The 17,391-nt window shown below is 46.7% G+C and overlaps 2 protein-coding genes across 3 annotated transcripts in view; one reads left to right on the top strand and one right to left on the bottom strand.

The window, feature by feature from the left end:
• Nucleotides 1–17,391, bottom strand: part of Syn3 (synapsin III) — a 376,504-nt gene that overhangs the window by 187,379 nt on the left and 171,734 nt on the right. The gene's annotated exons all lie outside the window — the stretch shown is intronic.
• Nucleotides 8,729–17,391, top strand: part of Timp3 (TIMP metallopeptidase inhibitor 3) — a 48,061-nt gene continuing 39,398 nt past the window's right edge. Inside the window, exon 1 of the mRNA XM_057757483.1 lies at nucleotides 8,729–9,171. Within this exon, the coding sequence (XP_057613466.1) occupies nucleotides 9,048–9,171 (124 nt within the window). The 5' untranslated portion in view covers nucleotides 8,729–9,047. The remainder of the gene's footprint in view (nucleotides 9,172–17,391) is intronic.

The raw sequence follows: 17,391 nt of genomic DNA, 5'->3' as shown, positions 1-17,391 counted from the left end.
GACAGCGGCTATTCTATGATGCTAAGCTAATGCCAAGCATTCTAAAACATCCTTTTGATGTCACAGTTCATTTATTCATGACCTCTCAAGATAGAGACTAATGTTATCCCAATATTACAGACAAGGACACCAAGGCACAAGGAGGTAAAACACTTACCCAGGATTTTACTGCTAGGAAATAGCAACAGTGAACCTATGAATATCCAACAAGTGGCTCTCTGAGCCAAGAAGCTCTGGTTTGCAGTGCTGACCAATTTCTGTGGTGTAAACACTCCCATCAAAGTCAGTTCCAGGTTACCTTGTGGTGTCACTGACTGCAGAATTGAGAAAAGGAAGAACAGAGCACTGTGTAATGCCACTACCACGTAGAGAAAAATCAATGGAAATAACTTCTGGAGTGTTGACCTCGAGGCAGTAAAATGCATACACTCTTGTCTTCTGACAACTTGACTCATGATTTCATCTCTTTTTAACTTGAAGATGTTGGGGAAAATGATACTTGCTCAGTAGAAACCATACTCCAGATTTTACATTTTTCATCATTTCCTTCAGAGCTGCTGAATCTCAGTAAGATTCTCTCTCGATATGCTGGGCATGAACAGTGAACACAAACCCTAACAGTCCCCCATCATGACAGTGAGCTATAACTCTCTGCTATGTCTTTGTGACCAGCTCCAGTGTTTGGTGGGTCAGGTATATCACATGCAGTTGGGATTATGACATTTTAAACTAATGATGAGTTTATTTGGATATATCCTCATTGTAAGTCAAGGAGTATCTGTGATTAGGAAGTGATGAAGTTTAATGTTAATTGTCCTTGCTTTGAATACAAGTTATTTAATTGTTGGTTTTTGCAATTACAATTTTAATCATGACTATGTTTTACAACTGACTCAGAGAACTGTAAAAAAAAATGCTGCCATGGATTCTACTGAGCCAATGACAGACAGCCCTGGCATACCCCAGGGACTCCAGAACCCCATTCTTCAGTACCCCAGCAAGCATGAGGAGGATGGGTGAAAGAAGGAAAAATGTCAGAGCAGTAGAAGACTCTGAAAAAAGGCCTAAAAGATGGGTGAAGAAAAGAAAAACAACAGCAAAATGTCTTTATGGAGCCTCAGTTTCCTTGATTGGCATATAGCGATGGGGAGATGTCTCAAAAGACAAAGGGTTCGCTGTGTAAGCATGGGTACCTAAAGTTGGAGCCGTAGCAGTAATGGAAGAAAGCTGGGCATGTCACAGGCCTGTAAATTCAGTGCTGGGGAAACAGACATAAGCAGTTGGCTGGCTGGCCAGCCCACCTGAATCAGGAAGCTCCAGGGTCAAGGAAAGACACTGTCTCAAAGAATAAGTTTGAGAGTAACAAAATAATTCTTGTCAACTTTGGGTCTCCACATCATGTGCAACACACACACACACACACATACACACACGCACACAAAATATCTATTATTTAAGGTAGGGAAGGCTGAAGAAGACATGAAAGCACAAGCTCTTTGTAGAAGTTCATAAATAATGTTACCTCATGCCTACAACACACTTTGTGAATAGCCACTTGGGGAAATTAATTGTCATCAAGAATGTCTTGAGAGACATTGCTTTTAAACACAAGGCCCCATGGTCAAATTCAAAGAAATTTACATGACAGGCAAGAACAGGTTGTTCTTCTAGAAGCTTCAGTTTTAGACGTTTTGTTTCCATCAAAAGTACCTGCAAACAATTCAGAAGCCAAACAATTTCAATATTTCTAGAGCCAAAAATGTCTGTGGAAAGATGAAGGCGTGACAGATCTTAAGCAAAGGACTAAGAGCAGAGTGACCGCAGTTGGGGCTGTGAGTCCAGCATCCATCAGCAACCAGTGAGATGGACTTTTAGCAGTGGACACTACTTCTTCCTTCAGAAAGAAAATTAAAGGGGTGGTGTGTTGGCTTAGGGAGTAAATGCACTTGACACTAAGCCTGACAACCAAAGTTTGATACTCAGGATTCATATGTTGGAAATAGAGAACCAACTCTCACAGGTTACCCTGTGACTGCTACATGTGTGCTATTGTACACAATAAATTTAAAAATATAAAATTCAAAATAAAGAAAATCTCAAAGGGTTTTGTCCAGAAGTTCCTCTTAGGATGACCTCAATCCATATTCTAATTCCATACCCACTGACCCAACATGCTCTCCTGGTGAGGTGGCATGGGGCTCTCTTCAAGTATCAGAATAATAAGGGGTCCCTTCGATGTGGGTTCTCAGCCTACCTCTCAATCATCAGTCTCATAGGAGTAAGGGCAGTGAATTGGTTGTACCCATAAGACTGCTCACCTCTGGAAACCTCTCTGAGAATCTAAGTTCAAGGAGTTGGATCCTTGAACTTTCCAAGGTGGATTTGTGATGGTGATACTGATACCCCCCACACATATACGTTTCCCCTCAAGTCATTGATTAGTCTCTTTAGTATTTGCTAAGTGCCTACTGTGTGGGCATTTGAGAAGCATCCAGGTATGCTCGGCTCTAGGGAAGAATCAGACATTTTAACCATTAGGAAGAGCAGAGAGTAAAAGGGTCCCAGATGGACAGCTGAATAACCCACTGCAAGTGGGACACAGAGGAAACAGGAGAGTCAGCAGATACTCAGAAGCTGGTGGTTCTAGCTGATTCATGGAAGATAAGGTGGAGGAGGGAGGGCGGGAGTCATAAAATGGTACAAAATGGCACCGAGGTAAAAGATTTAGGTCTTCAGCTGTGTAACTATGGGGTGGCAGTCACATGCTGTTCTACATGAATGATGTCACCTCCGGTTGCAGCCTGGTGTCATGGGAAGATGCAGGCCAAAGAGGAGCTTGTACATCTTTGGAGTTTAAAACTTCATTCGGAAAGCCATGAGATGTGAACTGATCACTTGAAACAAAGCCTAGCATGACTTTGGGGTTATATTGAGATGATGGTGGGTAACCACAAGGCAAGAGAGGAACTGGATAGAACAGGACTCTGGACAACAGGGCCAGTTATGGGGCTGTTGACACTGTCTGGAAAGACTCTCCAGGGTACAGTCAAGGGTGGGAACAGTGGGAGTGGGAAAGAGGGATGGCTAGGAGAGATGTCCTGTTCAAGACTCTCTAGGACATGGTGAATGGTGATGTCATTAGAGGGGATGAGTAATGCTGGAAGGGACAGAAGGAAGAAGACAGTGAGTTCAGGACAACTGGAGTCTGATTAGGTCATGGGATTTGCAAGTGAAATTGTCACAGGGGGGATGGACAGGGAGGTCAGGAGACCAGAGGGACACCGCTACCTTGTCAATCTCATTCCGCTGCACACAGCACGTTGGCCAGTCAAGGCCAGGAGAGAAGGTGGAATTAGGCAAGGTGGCAGGGGAGGTTAGAAGGGAAGGCAAGAATCCAAGCACAGAAAACTGAAGAGCTGGGAGTCTGCCACCAAGGGAGAAGGTACCTGAAGAGAGGTGGAAAGTGTCAGGCCAGGGACAGAGGAGCTTCCACAGCCAGGGTATCAAGAACCTTTGGGTTCTTCTCCATAGGACAAGCCAGTTCCAGTTGTCAGATTCCACCAAGGTGAGCTCACAGTACTTCTGCAGAAACATGACCTCCAGCCCAGTGTGGTAGGAACCTGACCACAGGTCTATCCTACCCTTTCCCTGAGCTCCAGCAGTGATGGCTGGCTGAGACAACCCTGTGTGGGGCTGAGCCCCATACCTTCAGAAAAGCCACGGAGAAGCTAGCTCCTCATTATTAATAGCAAAGTGCAGGAACCCCAAAGGCATAAGGAACGCATTAAACCAGGCTTGTGGAGAAGTTCTCCACCACCTCACATTATCCTCTGCAAAAATAATTGACTGCCTCAACATACGGTCATTAAAAGAAAACCAAGAACTGGAATATTTAACTCTACTTCCCATTTCCCACCACCCCAGAAAACACAGGACACAAAATGTCTCTACCGCACACATGTGTTTTCTGGCTTAAAATTCCTGAGAATAGCTGTCTATGGAAAGAAATGCAAAAACCTCAGCATTCACGTGAACACAGCCAGGGGTCTTCACTTCCCTGGCAGGGCTGCGGGGTGGGGGAGCTAGGGTGAGGAACGCCCTCCAATTTTACTGCCCTGAAATTGATTCCAGATGGAAACCGGGAAAGGTGTTTACTCCCTGCTGGTACCAGACACAGAGTGAAGCTGAGGCACCCACCTTCTTAGGCTCCCAATTGCCCCGTGTTGGGCAGCAGCTCTGCTGAGGGTCTGGCTATGGCTTTTGTGATGGGTGGACCAGGGTGTCTGTTGCTTGGAAAAGGCTATTTTGAATATAATGACTTTCACATGGACTGCGGGTTTGGGGGAAGGCATTGTAACTAGGGTCTGGGGGAGGAGGGAAGCAGAGGTACCTAGGCTTGTCAGTACCTTCTCCGCGTTGAACTTCCTGAGCGCCACTTGGATGAGTAGCACTGTGGCATCCTCAGCTGTGTTCCCAGACCTCCCCCATGGCCCCCAAATCAGTGATTCACAAGTAAGCCTCAGCCCAGGGGTAGAAGAACTTGGGCAGCTGTGTACCCAGACGGGATGCTGACTGAGAGCTTTGTGGCTATCATACGGGAAGGCTTCGCTTCACCCACTCAAGGTCCCTCTCCAGTCTTCTCAATGGGACTGGCAAGCTGAAGGCTCAGAGAGCCATGTTTTCTGGCTTACAGCGCCCCCTAGCATTAGTCAGCGGGATAAACTCAATGAGCTCCTCCAAGCCCAACACTGGGCAGCTGGACTAGTACGGACATTTAGATCCAATCAGCCATAACTGAACTGAACCCTGTTGTCAACGCTCTATCCTTAGGGGGCTTACACTTCAGGAAGGGAAACGGGCAGATGAACAACCACATTAGAGTCAGTTACGTGCGAAAAGAATAGAATAAGGCGTGGTGGGGAATCCTATAAAAGATTGAGGCTGAAAGGGCATAAAAGTCCAGTAAATTTTGTTCCAGACCCTTTAATGCTTCCAATGCAAAAGAAAAACAGAAAGATGAATTGGTAACTATAAGAGGCTCAACTAGAAACAAGACCCCAAGTTTCCCCTGCTCTGTCATCATCACAATCTCCACTGGCATTCTTTGTTTTAAGCCCTGTGCCTTGGAAGACAGAGTAGGAAGGGAATGCAAAAAAAAAAAAAAATAAAAAAAAAATGACCTAGAGTGTGGTGGATGGGCCCCAGTCTTGGGCCTGCTTGTTTGGTGTCAAACCTGCTCACACGGTAAGATCTATTTTCCCTACACGGCCATTCACCTCATTTTTGCAAATCCCCCAGGGAATAGTAGACTTTTTTTTTTAATCACTAAAGAGGCATCTTGCTGGGAATCATAAAGTTTAATTTTATATCTAATAAACATGAAGATTAGTGCCTGAACAAGGGAAGTGACTTGTTCACATCCATTGAGTTGGGAGTGTGACTATTCAGCAACCATGTCTGTAACCGGTTTCCACAAAGGTACCAGATAATAAGTTAGAAAGGGAAACACAAACACAGGCGGTAACCCACTTAGTCACATAGTACTATATAACGCTGGTCAGCTCAGAAGGGTCTTTTGGTTTAGCCAAGAACTCCTAAGCAGTGTAGGTAGCTCTCAGTGAGCCAACCGAGGGGTGTGGAAATACATTTATCACATGTGCTACCCTGGAAGACTTAGCCATGTAGATGTGATGCAGGTAGAAGCCAAGGAATCAGTGTTCACAGCATGAACTTGGCTCTGCCTGTAGCTGACTGTAGGAAGCTAGGGAAGTTCTTTCCTCCACGAAGATGAGCAGTCTCTGAGCAACTTTGTATCTCCCTTACAAGTCCAAGCAAATGCCTCCTATAGGCTCTACCCTCTGAAATTCGATGCACAGGAAGTAGACAGGCCCTCACCTTCCCTAGGAAAGTTCCAACAGAGGGACTGGGTGAGCCTAGTAGGTTGAGAACAAGCCAGGTGATGTTTGAAGCTTCTTTGGCTCCCCCTAGATTTGTAAATCTGCCATTGTTCTCAGCTACCAGAAGAAAGCAGGAGAGCCATTATCTTCCTCTTACCCAAGCTCCAAGCCCACTCAATCTTGCTCACTAAACGGACTAGAAAAAGCAATCCTTACATATTATTAGTCTGGTGGACAACCTAATGTCCAGATTGATGACTACAAGGTCCACCTGCTTGCAAGACCCACATGAGGACTCAGGGAGCATCCTCTGTCTGGTTCCCAGGGTCATGACTAAGCTGATGTTGCAGAGGTGGAGAGAGAAGGTCATCTCAGTCCAGGCAGAAGAGAAGACTTCTGACCCAGGATACTCTGTGTGTTCTTGGAAACCCCTAAATTCTGAGCAAGCCAAAGTAGAAGAATCAAGAGGAAATGAGCCTAAATTAGCACCTTTCAGGAAGGAAAATAATCCAAGGATACCTATACTTTGAGCAGGAAGTAGCTGTGGGAACAAGACACACTTCAGATGGCCTCTCTGAGGAATCTGCTCTGTGACATGTAGCAGAAAGAGTTGCTTGGCGCTTGTTTTGCATTCCAGAAAAGGCTCTCCCATGGAGAAAAAGCAAACGGCATTTTGGACAAAATGGTCTTGTAATAGGGAAGCAGAGAAGAGAGGGCCTCTAGTCTGTAAGATGTTTATCCCAAGTGGATTTGTCTACAAGCTCTTCTAAAGCCTTCCACATGACTGGCACGGTGCAAGGTTCAGCGAATCTCTCAAATCCTACCAAGTATGCCCTCATTCAACCTAGTTCCTCAGAGTGGCCCCACAGTGTCCAAGGCTCAGGCATCAAGTGGTTACTGGCTATCTCCACACTCAAGTCTCCTGGGATCTTCTGAGGGCTAAAAGGCATCATGGCCTAATAGCTCAGGCCTCCAAGTCCCAGGAAGGGAAACAATATAATCATATTCCAGGAGATGGGGCTAGAAGAACAATAAGGGGGCCATGGCACCATGGAACAGAATGAAAGAGGTGGGGGCTTTCAGAGCTGATTGGGGAGAAGTCAGAAAGATATGGGAGCTGGGTCCTCTTCTCTATAGTTAGAATGCTTGAAAGAGTTTACAGAACATTCTAGGAAACATTTGGGAGGCTGAGGCAGGAGGGTTGAGAGTTCAAAGCCAGCCTAGACTACATAATAAGACCCTGCCTCAAAATAACAGCAGTGCCCACACCAATAAAAGATATAAAATAGTCTAACAAGGGAAGAACAATCAAAAATAATGTTATCACAATACTCTCTGTTCTTTCATTAAAAAGAGTCTCTTGGGGGGACAGTCCAAAGGGGTTCTCTTGCATTTTCCTTTTTTTGTTGCAAATTTTCAGCATTTCTGTACCTAAAACAAACAGCACCTTCAAAATCATAATAGAACATAAGGCAGGAAAGAAAGGGAGATTGCAATAAGAACCCTGTCAGTTAGATCTAACTGCTGCTAAGTCCAGGGGCATCTGTCTCTTTTGTATGAGCAGGCGGTGAGAGAGTGTGACAGGAGCGCCCCCTTTCTGGGCCTGTCTCCTCAGCTAGAAGGTGCTCTTGACACCTGTTCTTGCTTTCCCTACTAGAAGGAATAGAGTATGGGAATCCTGCTTTTAAAAACATTTAGCATAGGTCAGGTGTGGTGCTGCATCTCCGTCACTAGCAGTGGGGAGCCCAAGGCAGGAGGATCTTGGTTTCAAGCCTGGACACGTCTCAAAAAGATAGAGCAACAACAGTGTGTGTATACCACACATGCACATATCACAATCAAGAGGTCACTTAAAATGAGGTGGTAGTGACATTACCAATACTCTTCTGTTACGGCTAGTTTTCCAGGATCCGGGATAATTTTCTCCAGGATCTGGTTTTATTCTACTTTTGGATCGCTTTACTTCAAAGTTCCTTGCTGTAAGCCACCAGTGAGACGTGCTATCATACTCCCCGTTTATTCTATATTCTGTCCTTCAAAGGCGAGCCAGGCCTTTCCACTTGCTCGTCTCCTTGCATGATGTCAGCTCAGAGAACTCTTCTCCTACTGTCCCACAGAAAGCAACGCCCTCTTAGTCATTCTGACCTAGGTCTGTATCCATTCTAGCTTCCTCGTAGCTCTAGTACAATCACCCTGGCTGCAAGGGCTTTGTTTGGAGTCCAGAACAGCGTATGGTGAATGATTCCACGGTTCCATTTACCCCCAGTGACAACTACCATAGCCAGTTCCAAAAGGCTGAGGGGTGGTGGTGGGGTGAGGGTGCTGAGAAAATGTCATCTACCCAGGTGTTTCCTCTTACTCTCTGCTCTCTCTCTAGGCAAGGTAGGAAGGTGAAATTTTCTTCGAGGCTTCCTTCTAGACTTTTTCCAGGAGGCAGGATCAAGGACTCTACAGCGCGGGGGCCACCTGGGTCCCATGGAAGGAAGGGACTGTGCTGCCTCGCTGAATGGCTGGGAGTGGAGACTTGTTTGGGTCGAAGGAGCTCGGGAGCGCCGGTGGGCGTAGGGCAATGGGGCCGTGGGGCACCGCTGCTGCGCACACTGTCCCAGGACGCGCCCAGCCCACCCACTCAAGTGCCCACAACCGCATTATTCCCTATAAGGATCTGAACAGTCCGGGCCGGCCCCTCCCTGTCGCCCCGCGCCCCCCGGCCCCGCCCCCTTTTTGGAGGGCCGATGAGGTAATGCGGCGCTGCCATTGGTCGGAGGGGGCGGCCCCCGAGCTCCCGAGGGGCTGGGTCCCCCTTGTGCCCCTATATCACTCTGCAGCCCTGGACTCTGCGCACAGTGGGCAGCAGGCAGCCACCAGCACCGGGAAGCTTCTTCTCCCGCTTCTCCGCTCTGGTTCCGGATCCTTCTCCCGGAGGCCACTCACTGGCTCAGCGGACGCGTGCTCCAGTCACCCAACGCCAGTTTGCGGAGTCCCAACCCGTCCTGCTGAGCTACTTGGAGGACACTTTCCCGGAGCTCAAAGTTGCTCAGCGTGCACGGTCAGACCTGGCGAGTAAGCTCGGACTGCAGTATCCGCGCCAGCACTCGGCAACTTTGAAGAGAAGAGCAGCCGTCCCCGCAGCGGACAGCAGCAGCTACGATGATGACTCCCTGGCTTGGGCTTGTCGTGCTCCTGGGCTACTGGAGCCTTGGGCACTGGGGCGCCGAGGCGTGCACATGTTCGCCTAGCCATCCCCAGGATGCCTTCTGCAACTCCGACATAGGTAAGCGCTTTAGGAGGCACCAAGCAAGCTGCCTGCCGTAGCAGGCGACTCGGTTTCCTTGGGCAGGGACTCTGTGTGGGGAGATGCCTTTTAGAGGGAACCCAAGCAGTGTCCTAGTGGTCTCTGGCTGGCAGGAGTGAACGTGGTCCCTGCTTGACATCTAGAAAATTTCCCCAATTGACTCTTGCAGAGAAAGAGCTGGAGGAGCAGGGTGGGAGAAGGTTCTGAAAAGTTGGAACGCTAACTGAAGCGCTGGGAGCTTGAGTACTCTTTACAAGAAGTTGCCAACTTGTGCGGGTGGAGTTGCGAGAGAAAACTAGCTTTCAGAGATTGCTTATCGCCCGCGCCCTTGAACTTTATTTTTTTCCTTGAGATTCAACCAGCATAGCTGCAGGCTCGCCCAGCAAGTGCTGGGGCTTCTTGCCTGCCAAGTTTGGGTGGCTAGAAAGGGGGAGGGGGGGAACCACACAGAAGAAAACTGTAGGTTTGACTCCCTCCCTGGGAGAACTGCATCTGAGTCTCTATAGGTGGCTTGAGGTGACTTTAGGGGATCACATAGCTGTGAAAATTCACAGGAAGGTTATTGTTATTATTATTTTTTCTTTATTGAATGTATGTGAGGAGAGAGAGTGAGCAACGGAGAAAGCAGATTTATCATCAAAAGAACAAAGATGCCAAGGGTCTCATCACTTGTGATGTGATAATTGTCTCAAAGAGACTGTTTGCTGATTAGAGAGACTTGATAAGAAGCAGAGCCCACTGTCCAGATGGCCTGAAGAGTGCTGGGGACACTTGTATTTGGAGGTGCACCAAGTGAAGAAAGAGGAAACTAGAAAATCTTCCTTTTCTCCAGCCCCTAAAGCACCCAGTCCAATGTCCCTGCTGTGAGTTTGCAGGCAGGGGTGGGACACGAGGCCATCCTTGGCCTGTGTCAATTCAGAGGTGAAGAATGGGGCATGTGTCTTTAAAGTATGGTCATGAAGGAGAAGGAAATTTTCCACTGGGTCTCGGGTGAGGGATTCCACTCTGCAAGTGTGTTGTGGTGAGGAGAGGGAGGAGTGGTGGCCTGGCAGGGGAAGCAACTGAGGTTGGAGAGGGGCCAGGCCAGCCTTGGGGGAAATCTGGGAGGTGGCTATGGTGGCCAGGTCAGTGGACTTGGCAGCCCAGGGTGTTTGTATGACCTGCAGTCACCCTTGATGGAGGTTTCCTCGGACCTGCAGGAACACACCCTTCACCCTTCCTGGGGATCGCTAGGAAGCATCCTTTGGATTGCTGGAGAGGCCAGGGAAGGTTTTCTCCTTTCTCCTGAGTGTGGTCCCCACCCAGATTCCTCTGAACTTTTCTCTGCTCTCACCAGCCCGGTGACATTCCCAGCTAGTTGGTGCCAAGTTCTGGTTTTGCTCAGCCTAAAACATGCTCCTAGCCTGTGAGCTAGCAGATGGAATCGGGGTGTTCATTGCTGCTTTACAGTGGGCTGAGTGTGTTCAGTTTGGTTTTATAGTATGTATAGGGGAGAGAGGAGTCTCATTTCTATCCCAGGTGCCTATAGCCCAGAGGTTTCTACACTGAAGTTCATGGGAAAGTGGCAACATGAGCTGGTAGATCCTGTTCCCAGTGGGCTTTTCTGGAATCAGCTCATTGCTTCCTTAAGGATCCTACTATATGTGGGGGTCTGATGAAGTTTCTTGTAATTTCTATGGCTTTATTCAAGAAACAGCTTCCTCCTCTTAATACACTTCCCAGAGAAAAGTTCAATTGCTAAGATATATGCCAAGCACAGAACAGTGTAGTAGCAAAGAGAGAGAGAGAGAGAGAGAGAGAGAGAGAAATCATTGCTCTGGCAGGGATCCAGACTCACTCAGCCTTTAGTTTGGTGCACTGCACAAGGGATGAGATAATGCTTTTAAAAATGGGAGGTGTGGGTGTGGGCCTCTGGCTTGTTGACCTGCCGCCTGTCAGCAGCAGACACTCTGCGGCCTCCAGTAGATGGCTCCCAACTGTCCTCTGGATGCCGGAGCCCCCTAAGTACGCTCAAGATAGCCTGCCACCTTCCTCTTCTAGAACCTTCCTGCATGGATTTCTTTCATCCTGGCCGGATGCCATGTTGCCAGGGAAGGGCACAACATGTCTGGCTTAGCCCTTCATAAGCCCCCATCACCACCCCACAATGGCCTTCCCTCTCCTGTCTCTTTATCCACGGGTGTCTCTTTTTCCCTTTCTTCTCCAGAGCCCAGGGGACTGGCACAACCCTTTTGGTGAGGAGGACTTAAAAGGTGTTTCCATGGCAACTGCAGGCCCTGCACCCTATCAAAGTGCTTAGGGGAATAAACTACATGGAGGCTTATCAGATACTCGGTGGGGCAAAGAAAGGGACTTGGCAGCGGTCACCTCACTTGGGGCCCTCTCCCTACTAGGTATTGCCCCTGAAACTCCTTCAAAACATTGACTCAGAAAAGACTGGGAATGAAGGAGGTAGCCCTGGCTAGGCTGATCTTGCTCTGTCAGCATAGTTCAGGAAAGGATCGGTAACACTCACAGTGTTCTGAAAATTGGAGTGGGGTGGTGTGTGTGTGTGTGTGTGTACACATGTGATATGCGTACCACGTGTACCAAGGCTAATAGTATCTTAGGAAGCCTGGTCAGAGGCAGATGGCTGTTGGGCAAGAGGAAGAAAGAAAGGACAGGCAGCTTTCAGACCTGTGCTGGTGAGCAGACACTTCAAAGATGTTATCTTAACTTCCCAGCAACCTTAAGTGTAGGTGTTGCATCCATTTCTCAGATGGCAAATACTGAGGCCAAACAAGATTATGCTTATACAAGGCCACCCCACAGTGGGGAGGCATGGAGTTAGTCAGTCACAGCTATGACATTTTCCAACTCTCCTTGATCCCTTGACATCCTAAGGCAAGAATGTGCCCGTAGAATCCAAAGGGAAGGAACAGATGGTGTTTTCATCTAGATTAGCAAAGTTTTTCTCAGAACTTCGAAGGCAGCTAAAATGGCCAGGGGCTTTAATTAAGTATCATGTTTGCCAAGGAAGAATTAATTATCGTTTATAACGGAACAAAAAAAAATGAAGAAATTTCCTATGTTCTTTGGTTGTTAGAACCAGAAAAGATTCTCAAAATCATTAGGCTGAGTTGAAAAAGTGACTGGCTGTGGTGAGCAGTGAGGCTGATATAAACCCAACTGATCTGTGGGAGACAGTTATGGATTCTCAGAGGAGGTTCACACGTGAGGCTTGAGCCAGGGAAGAAATCTGCGGACTGGGTTCCTGGTGGGTGCAGCAGGTGCCCTCGGGTCTGTCCCACCGCATTCCATGGACAGATAAGACTAGAAATGCAGCCAGGAAGGGGCTGTGGTTCTGCTGGAATAGCAGGACCGATTGAGCTCAGTTGCTGAATGGCACATTCCAACAGGTTCGTTAATGAGAAACAAAACAACACAATTCAAGTCACTTTTGTCCTTTACCACTTTGGCCTGTATGGATACGAAGGCTCCACCTTCGGCACAGTCAACTCCTGGGTGGTCTCGAGAGGCGGTGTGGGATGGTGGCAGGGCCTTGGGGCAGGGCACAGCTGGGCTCAAATCCTCCCCCAGGGTCTTGTTGGCTTTGTGTTGAGGCATTTATTTAGTGGGTCTGTTTAGCTTTCACTCTCCACATTATAAAAAGACAGAAGGAATTTGTACCTTTTCAGACCTTTTTTATTCATGCTTTTAAACTTAAAGTTAAAATGATGAGTGTATCTTATGTTCTTCTCTTTTTCTGTATGTCATTTATCCATTCATTTCTGTCCACCTATATGCCTATTATCTATTGTCTTTTATCTATCACCGATCTCTTTCTGTGTCATCTATCTATCTGTCTATCTGTCTGTCTATCTGTCTATCTATCTATCTATCTATCTATCTATCTATCTATCTATCTATCTATCTATCTATCATTATCTTCTGTCTATCTATCATTTCTTCATCCATCCACCCATATAAAAATCAGAGAAAGAGAAAGTTCTTTTGGATCACTGCCTCAATCAACACTACTTCCTTCCATTTTATATCACCTGTAGAAAATTTACGATGGTTTTCCTCCATTAAAAACTTGAAGAATTAGACAAGTAAATACTGAAATGCCCTTAGTGCTGTTTTCATTCAATAGTGTGCACCAGAGAGTTTTACCAACTAATACATGTATAGGTTACTTTATTCTTCTCTCTCTAGTATTCCATAGGACTATACTTTTTAAAACGCAGTGCTGAGTTAAAATAGTGATTACTGTGTGCTAGGCACCATTCTAAATAATCAATATGCATTAGCTCAGTCAAGTCTCTCAGCAGTCCTAAGAAACAGATGAACTGTTGCCATCTTCATTGAAGAAACTGAAGCACAGAAAAAATCAGGTAACTTATTCAATGCTATATCTGGTAAGTAACAGAACCTAGTATTTAAACCGATGGAGCTCACCTCTAAGGTATATCCAACTATACTATGTAATATGTATACTACTATAAGTGATGATATTACTATGACAATCTAATATCCCTATGAATCTACCTTCATTTATTTAGATTTCTCCTCTTCATGGATATTTATGCTTCTAACAACTTCTCATCCTTAGAAGGGTGTTGGAAAAAGCAGTCATGATATTGTCTTCTGCTCTGTGCATGCATGTTTCTCTATGGCAAGTGTTTCTCTATGGACGTGTTAGATGGAAGTAAGGGCACTGTGTTTTAGTTTTTGCTGCAGCCTGTGCTCCGCAGCTGCTGCGTGTTGACTGTACTTTTTAAATGTGCAGCTGGAGAGATGGGGGATGGGCATGGAGGCGATGTCCCAGGGCTGTGTTAAGGATACATTCAGGCTTCTCTCAAATGGAAAACAATTTCAGATATTTTCTTGGTATTCTGAGGACTTCTGATCTTGGATAGCCTTTTTATCTTCTTGAAAAGGAACAAAATTAAGGCCACTTAGGCCAAGTTAATGGGATCATTTTTATATGAAGAATAGGCCTTAAGTGGTAGGACAGTCACAGCTCTCGGCTGGCTCTTCTGGACTACTCTAGTCAGAGATGGCTGTGGGGTTTTGCTTTTATAATAAGTGGGGTGCTTTTCATTATCTAAACTTGTTTGGCCTTTGGTTTTTGCATGAACTCAGGTTCAAAAGTGTTTATGTGTGAAACCCAGGCACAGGGTTCTGTCTCCCTGTTGGGCTCAGGGCGGCAGTGAGAAGACGGATCCCTTTGTTCCCTCCTGCACTCACTACTGCATCTGGACAGTGCTTGGATGGGAGCAATAAGATGGCCACGAGGATGGAAGTGAATAGTGAGGCCAAGGCAGAGTGGCTGGCAGAGAAAGACCCTGGGGTCTTGACATCATGATACCTTTTAAAGAATGAATTCCACTGCCCTTATTGAAATTCTTCAGTGGGTTAATTGTATAAAGTACAATAAAATGGCTTTTATGAGGACCAATAACAGGCCCCACCCACCTCTTCATTGGTCCTTCCTGCTCTAGAAAATCCTGTTTTCTGGCTCTTGACCCATGCTGTGCACATCCTCATGAACTTGTATTCCGGGTCTCACTTGGTCTCATTTTTCTGCCATGGTACGGGTGCAGAAGAACCCTTCCATCTCTCCTAGAGTTCAAACCAGCTGCAGCATGGCACCATTTCTGCTAAAAAGCCAGCTCCTCTGAAATTGCATGAGGCATAACCAGAGGGCATCATTCCAAAGCCAGAACCACATTCCTGCTGTGTATTACCCTGAAAGGGAGGCACCTGATTCGTTCTCTGCTTGTGTGATAAAGTCTAGCCCCACCATCTAGTGGAAAGAACACTACAGCATCCTCCTAATCAGACCTTCATTGGGCGGGGTGGCAATTACATTCCACAAGCACTGGGCTGAGCTCCTTCCTTGCATACCAGTTATTTGTAAAGTGGGGGCTTCCCTTCCCAGCTACCCGCTCAGTTCAGGCTGAAGATGGAACACTACCTACCTACGATCACATCATCACAGTGCAGCCCGAAGCTACATCCACAAAGCCTGTGTTCGGGATCATTCTTTCCTGTAGACTTAGGGCCCCTTCTCCTATAGACTGAGGACCACAACGCTCCAGAACTGGGGAGGTTCTTCTCCTTTTGCACGTTTTGGCGCATTGGTCTCTGACTCACTGTTGGGACGCTCCGGGCAGATCCTTCACCAGTCTCTTGGGCCCCTGCCTTTCTTCCTGTCTTCAGTTTCGTTTTAGCGTTAGTTATTTGGGGCTCCCAATGGAACCAAGCCTCAGAAAAAATTTCTGATTCCCAACCCAGCACTCCAGTCTTTGCCTCAACTGTCTCCATTCTTCTCAAGATCGAAAAGTGTTTTAAAATCCATTTTTCCCCCAGCGGGTTCTGTTTTTAGAGAGTTATCACAACTTCATTCCTTTCAACAAACATGTTAAAACAGAAAATTGCCACAATGCTAGCAGTTATGGTTGGACATCTTGGGTGATACTAATTAATTGCTGAGATTACTCCTGCAGAGAAGTCTATTGAATTGGTCCCTGTGAGACCCAGGTTAGGACATGGGAAGTGGCAAGTGCAGAAGTCAGTATTCTCATTGTCTTTTAACTGAGGAAAGTGGGACTCTGAGGGATGATAGGATATTTTCATTGTCACATACAGATAGCTGAGTTTCAAAACCATGGTTGCTATCTCTCCCTTATCCCAAATTCAGTATTCTCTACTTCCCTAATGGCCTCTGATGGGACACAGATAACAAAGCTCCCTACACCGGTCCCATGATGTTAGTTCTTCAAAGGATTCTTCAAAGGATTCGGAAAGCAGGGTGGTAGAAGAGTCACTGGTCCCATTTGATGGCTGTCAGTATTGAGAATTGGTATGGTAGGGTAGCTTCACAGTATAGCAGATGTGTTGGGAGTAATCCCATGCTTTCTGAAGTGCTCTTCGAGGATCAGGGGTTGCCCTTGCCCATTTAGACATATGTACACTTCCTTCTGGTAGGCAGAAAGAAGTAGGAGATAATGGGGCAGCCAAAGGGAGGGCCCTGGAAACTGGTGATACTAAATTTGGTTGGCAAGTCACAACTTCCTGTCTCTGCCCTGCTTGGGTCTAGAGAGGCAATGCCTTCTCCTATATGTCAAGGTGGGAAGACCTGAGATCTACCTCAAGTTTATCCCTGACTCTGAAATTACCTTGGTGATATGACTTTCCCCAGGCACTGATCTCTTACCTGGAAAGGTGACATGCTGACTGTGTGTCTGCTCCTTTGTACGTAGGTGTTACTGCCTCTGGTGTGTCGGTATTCTAGGTCAGTTTCCCTTGGAGAAGGCTGTCTAGTGGAGTTCAGGACTGAACACCTAGTGTCACCAGTGACAGTCTACAAGGGAAGTTCATCAGAAATATGGTCTGTCAAGATTAGAGCAGGATCTCGAATGTGGTGAGGATTCTGCCTGAACATTTCTAATGAGCTCAGTGACCTAAGTGACTAGCAGACTTCCGGTTGGAACACAGCTGGTTTACCACAGCTGCCTTGTCGACTTAGCTTAAGGCTAGAATTCCGGAACTGAGGTCACTTCAGGGTCTGTCACTGACTGCTGGAGGGCAGGTAAGAAGGCTCTGCTGCAGAAAGGACTTTTCCCACTACAAGACTAGCTTAGATATAGGCCTTTAATTGAAAGTGGCATTATCTCATATAATCCTATCCACTCCACTAGAGAGAGCTTGAAGGCCCAGGTCAACCATGTGACTATTGAGCAATACCACTCTACTTTCCTCTCTAATGGTGACAGGCACCCAATGGACTAAGATCTGTGATAATCCTAACAGGGAGCTGCCTGGAGGACAGATCAGGACAGATGCTCACGATGGGGAAGAGCCTATGTCTGCGGTGGGTGGGTCCCTTTTTAACCCATTATCTTCCAGCTTGGGTTTCTCAAATTAGTTCAGGTCACAAACTCTGATGCCTACAGGGACTGGGCAGAAAAGGAGGGTATTTGCATATCAAATGCATGAGTCCATTACTCATTTCAACCAAACATAGAAGGTTCTCCAGTCTCTGTTGTCCCATGTTTGTCCCCAAATACATGTATGATAGCTTTGAATACCACCTCTTTGCCTTGGTATCAGGGGGCAATAGAGTGGTGGCAAATGTGGTGAACTGAAAAATCCATGTCCCTTGGGATGGGGACAGTTTGGCCAGATGTTTAGGTTCTTATAATAAGCTAG

This window comes from Chionomys nivalis, chromosome 25 (genome assembly GCF_950005125.1).
Source record: "Chionomys nivalis chromosome 25, mChiNiv1.1, whole genome shotgun sequence".
Lineage (NCBI taxonomy): Eukaryota > Metazoa > Chordata > Mammalia > Rodentia > Cricetidae > Chionomys > Chionomys nivalis.
The sequence above is the reverse complement of the archived record's forward strand: the minus strand, read 5'-3'. Positions and strand labels throughout refer to the sequence as shown.